The sequence below is a fragment of the Azolla caroliniana genome, unplaced genomic scaffold (genome assembly GCF_043228905.1).
Source record: "Azolla caroliniana isolate FFs.n. ecotype wild unplaced genomic scaffold, voAzoCaro1.0.p SCAF_1, whole genome shotgun sequence".
NCBI classification, from domain to species: Eukaryota; Viridiplantae; Streptophyta; class Polypodiopsida; order Salviniales; family Salviniaceae; genus Azolla; species Azolla caroliniana.
Genome location: NW_028230436.1, coordinates 19,732,626 through 19,737,671, shown reverse-complemented (window position 1 = coordinate 19,737,671; position 5,046 = coordinate 19,732,626). Strand labels below are relative to the sequence as shown.

Below are 5,046 nucleotides of genomic sequence, written 5' to 3'. Positions count from 1 at the left end.
GACTCAGTGCGCGCTGTTAACCGCTTCATCCACGATTGGTCTATGGTTCAAATCCAGCTTCCACAGATGAAGCGGGGAGATTTACCCATTTCCATCTGTTGGTTTTATTTGTTGGCTTTTCTAAAGTATTATTACAAAACACAAGTCATATGAATATTTGGTTCAACCCATAGACGCACTAGTGGAAAACGAAGATTTATGTATGTGCGGTGCTCTATTTTATAACGCCCTCATATTATGTGTATAAAACTAGAAAATCACATATAGAAACTAAATAAGCATTTAAATATTTTTAAATCCATTTATTCCTGATAAACCTATTTAATTAAAACCATAACCACCACTCTATTGGGGCAAAAAACTAACATTCAAGTACTACAAGAAAATATGAAATGTCGGAGAAATGATCAAGGTTCTTTTGCTATTTAAAAATATTGTGAGAGGACCAAGGAGATTGATTTCATTATGACCTGATATCAACCTCGACATTTTAATTGTTTTTTATATCCTCCAGTTTCATCCTTTACATTTATTGGTCTTTCTCAACAAATATATATAAGTAATTTAATATGTTACACACCTCAGAAAGGCGACAATAAAAAGTAACCGAGTATTTTCTAGCAATCCCAACTAAAAATATATACTCAAAAACAGATATACCATGAGAATTTCGTATACCTAAACATCATTGTTAGTTTTGATCAATTGAAACACCAACTTTGACATGGGTTAAACAAAGCCACCACCCATCCATAACCATAATCACCTTGCTTTCAATTGGAGAAGTTCAAGTGTTGTCCTTCTTCGAAAATACCCCATGTCCCTCTGCATGGGTAAATCGATTATAAATTGAGAAAAACTAAAATATGCTATCAAGACAGAAAGAATCATTTGATCAATATTTTATGTTCCTATTCGTCAGTTAATTGTCATCAATATTTATACCATATTACTAATATGTCCTTTAAAAATGTGTCTAAAGCTCGAGTCATCTTCTATATGCAGCAGGTTGTGATTTACATATTATGTTTTTGAATTAAAAATGGACGAAGCATTCATAAAAGATACTAACTAAATAACACGTTGTGTCAAGTTAAAATCAGAATATAGAAAAGAAAAACAACCTTGTGAACTAGAACAACTAGAACGTAAGGGTGCAAAAATAGAAAATATATAAATATGAAAATAATTTCCCAAAACTCGATAGGCTTATAACCAATAGTCCTTCACATATGGAAATGGATACAAACAAAAGTATGTCTAGAGAAGAAGGCTTCAATTTCTTAAGGAGACTAACTTACTTGGCTAAATTTTAACTCGTTGCCCCGGCTATAAAAATCCGCATATTTGATCATGAACATACCACAGTCGCAACTGACAATGGAAATTTAATGAGGAAATTGACTATTGAGTTCAACCACATAAAATTAACATTTAAATAAAATAAAAAATTTATGCTAAGCTAAAAATACTTGCAGAAAGTTATGCTAAGCTTCTTTTCTTTTTCTTCAAGCATACTGCGAGAGAAAGCAAAAATTACCCATTAAATTGTTCGGGTATGTCTGTGGGGCAATCCAGCTCCCAACTGTTTGAATCCAAATCCTCATTTAGTTTGTCTTTTGCTTCATCTTTCAAATACCGGGCCTATGAACATGAGAAATAAAATTGAAGGAAAATTAATAACAATCATAGCAAGCCTTCCCATTCTAGTTATCTTCATGAAAGACGATTTTATTTCAGCCCTGCAAAAATTGTGATAAGATTTTTCAATCACTTAGTACCACATTTCATTACCGACTCTCCACATTAAAAAAGAAAATTAATGAAAGGTGTCCTCATATTTAGAACACAGGCTTAAAAATAATATGATCCTATACCTTAAATTCCTAGTAGAACTTCAAGCTTAAGAGAACAAAAACATGCAAAAAATAAATAATCAAAAATTATCAATTTTGCTTCAAATCTCAAATTCATGAGAAAGAAGTGATGCTCACAAGAACATGTAGAGCATTTGCATCATGCCCCTTGAGGGAGTCAAGATATTGAATTTTCTTTTCACGTAGATTGATAACTGCCAAGCACCAATGGACGTCTTTATGTATGGGAATGAAAATCTGCAAGATAAAGAAGTATTAGCAATCCAAGTAATAACATAAGCAGCCATTAGGAAATTTCTAAAGTAAAAATTCGGCCTTGTAGAAAATCCATGTTGTCGATATACTTCTGAATTGGAGGATGGTTAAAGGTTTAGGGACATGTTATCAAAACCTTGACAAATATCGTGTTGTTCTAAATATCTTAGTGAGAGGATTCCATAACACCAATAACCCCTTCAATTTGAATTGTGGTGTGAAACAATAATTTCTCTAAAATGCAGATCCAAGAATACGTCAACAGTACCACAACAGAAGTCTGTTATTGGTTGAGAAAAAAACATTTGATAATATTCTAAATGCTTAAAAGACCCCAAATTCAATTTCCTTTGTTTCCATTTCAAAATTAAACCCTTTGTATTAGAAGAAGAAATAGAAAAAGAAACCTTGTCACATTGCAGTAGACTGTAACCAAGCCTATTTGTTGTTGTCCACCTTCTAACCGCTTTATAGTTATAAGAGTGTGCATCTTTATAAAGCTGCAGAAAGATTTCATAGCAGTAAGTCAAGATAACGGTTGAACCCACATCCTGTATTTTTCAGTATGGAAGTGTATTAAGGTGCCCAATAACCTTGTTGTAAAAAAATGTGTTGAAAAAGTGGCATTTCATGAATGATTTCGGCTCTCGAAGTTCTCTCTCCTTTAGCAGCTCTAGATACAAATTGATAACCTAGGTAGATCGAAAGTTCAATGAAAACCTACAGTTTTATATAGCTCCTCAAAAACATTTCGATAAAAATATGTTGCTCGCTTTTAATTCTATATACAAATTGAAGACAAATCACAGTTTTGTTTGAACTAATCAAATAAAGTTCCATCAGGGAACATATACTTTCTTTTCAAGTTTAGACATAAATTGATGACCTAAAATATGCTTCTTTTTTTGTCTTCAAAACTGTTTGATGAAAATATATATATTCTTTTCAACACTAGATTTCAACCTTTTCAAATAAAGTTTGATGAAGATCAAATTTTATTTTTATTGTAGATACCAATAAATGATCGAAATTAGGCTCTTCAAACTCTTCAAGTAAAAGTTGGATGAAAAATAATCATGTCTAAGTTTGATTATAAAACTAACTGTCTACACAAACTACACTTAGCCAATTTTGCTAGACTTACGTCATCATTCAGCCAAGCTCCAGGCTGCAAACATTGAATAGCTCCGCTGGTTAGGTCAATGTTCGATCGTTCATGCTGCACAAGCACTTCATGCCTGTAGAAAGAACAAAAAAGGATTCATTCAGCTTAAGTTATTCCAGGCAACAACACGAGATGATCTAATGGATACCATACCTATTGGATCCATTCAATGCATGAGAAACTGTTTCTTCTTCTTCTTTTGTTAGGGGTGTAAAAGCAATAGCCTTCGAATTAGTAAACAAGATAGTTCATACTTGGTGAAATCCAGTGGTTAAAATTAATGAAATATCAATGGTTAGTAAAGTCAATGGTAAAAAATATAAAATACCTCCTCCTCTTTCTCTTTTTCCTTCTCTTCCTCCTTCTTTGTCTCTTCAGAAGGTTTGTCCTTGATCGTAAGCTTCTCCAAGGCAGCCCTTGTCTCTTGAAAAGCTTTAAGCAAATATTCTTCAGACAGAATTTTTGCCTCTATGTTTAAGATAGTTTTGTCTCGGGCTTGAGCCTTTGTAAGCAACTTCTTCCACGTAGGGACACCATCTGTCGTACAAGGAGTGATAATTCCCAGAGCCTTTCGAATGGGAACACATTGTAATGATGATGCTCCTGGATGGTAGTGTTGTTGACCATCATGGCCTTGCTCTTTCTCTTGCCCTTGCCCCTGGCCTTGTTCAGAATGACTTTCACCTTTATCTTGATCATGCCCTTGCTCAGTATGACCATGACCTTGACCTTGACCCTGATCCTGACCCTGTTGTTGACCTTGACCATGTTGATGACCACACTCCTCACTTGATGTTAGGGTTGATGACACTCGCATTGCAGATAATTCTGCTGCCACGCGAGGGGACAACTGCTTCCTCCATGACACGCTCTCCAGTCCTCTATCCAGAGTACCTTTTCTTCCTCTGAAAAGAGCAATCCACTGAGACGGAGAAAAGCACTGTCCTCCCTGCTGCTGATGATTCTTTTTAATGTTCTTTGTCACCGAGAAATTAAAGAAAGGGTTATGGGACCTCTTCCTGCTCTGGGTGCTGTTATTACCACGTTCACAAAGTTGAAGAAGTGATCTCTTCTTTCTCTCACTCTGATGTTCATTTTCAAGAAACCCTATGAGTCCAGGGGAAGACGATTCTACAGCCGTCTGGCGGTGGCCAAAGTCCATGCCATCTACGTCAGGATTTTCACTCAGGGAAATAGAGAGAAATAGAGAGAAGCGATTGCAGATCGATCGCATTCCTCATTGGGTTCCTGCTTAAAAGCCTTAATGAAAGGAGGGAGGTACTTACTCTTACTCTCTCTCTCTCTCTCTCTCTCTCTCTCTCTAGTTCGGATATGGCTTCTTCAAGGTTTCTCTGTCTTCTGTGGAATCCCTTGATGGATGGATGGATGGATGTGTTTCGTGTTACGATGGCTGCTCTCTGCTCACTGCTCTTCAGCTTCAGTGGGTGTTTGTTGTTTCTTGCTCTCCAATTTTAGGTTTAAAGGATCTCTATACATATATCTCTATCTGCCTGCCTGCCTGCCTCTTTCTTCTTCTTTCTTACTAACACACACACACACACACACACACACACAGCCTCTCAACCTCAACCTCCTTGAGAGAGAGAGAGAGAGAGAGTGGATGTAGTACTAGTACTAGTAGCTCATCACTAGTTGGTATGGTTGCCAGGTCGGGTCAGTGTTCTCATGGGTTCAACCCCCCCCCCCCCCCTACATTCCAAGATGTAGCGAAATACGAGATATCTACGA

At 36.2% G+C, this 5,046-nt stretch overlaps 1 protein-coding gene across 3 annotated transcripts; it reads right to left on the bottom strand.

Moving 5' to 3' along the window:
* Positions 1-393: 393 nt before the first annotated feature.
* Positions 394-4,509, bottom strand: LOC147869133 (uncharacterized). Of its 3 annotated transcripts, XM_087326683.1 has the most exons (9): positions 3,626-4,507; positions 3,451-3,521; positions 3,277-3,370; positions 2,726-2,824; positions 2,540-2,632; positions 1,995-2,114; positions 1,541-1,644; positions 1,302-1,374; positions 394-825 (listed from the first exon to the last, which is right to left on the bottom strand). In XM_087326683.1, the coding sequence occupies exons 1-9, from the start codon at positions 4,457-4,459 to the stop codon at positions 763-765; spliced, it is 1,551 nt and encodes a 516-aa protein (XP_087182809.1). In that variant the 5' UTR covers positions 4,460-4,507; the 3' UTR covers positions 394-762. The 3 variants fall into 3 exon arrangements, with proteins under 3 accessions (XP_087182809.1, XP_087182816.1, XP_087182822.1); XM_087326690.1 differs by lacking the exon at positions 2,726-2,824 and having other exon boundaries at positions 3,626-4,508; XM_087326696.1 differs by lacking the exons at positions 2,540-2,632; positions 2,726-2,824 and having other exon boundaries at positions 3,626-4,509.
* Between the last annotated feature and the right edge of the window lie 537 nt (positions 4,510-5,046).

Excerpts from the sequence above, each read along its gene's own strand:
- LOC147869133 (XM_087326683.1), bottom strand. The coding sequence starts at position 4,459 with ATGGACTTTGGCCACCGCCAGACGGCTGTAGAATCGTCTTCCCCTGGA. Across the intron at positions 1,645-1,994 it reads CAAATGCTCTACATGTTCTT|GCCCGGTATTTGAAAGATGA; the intron begins GTGAGCATCACT and ends TCATGTTCATAG. Across the intron at positions 1,375-1,540 it reads ATACCCGAACAATTTAATGG|TTGCGACTGTGGTATGTTCA; the intron begins GTAATTTTTGCT and ends TTCCATTGTCAG.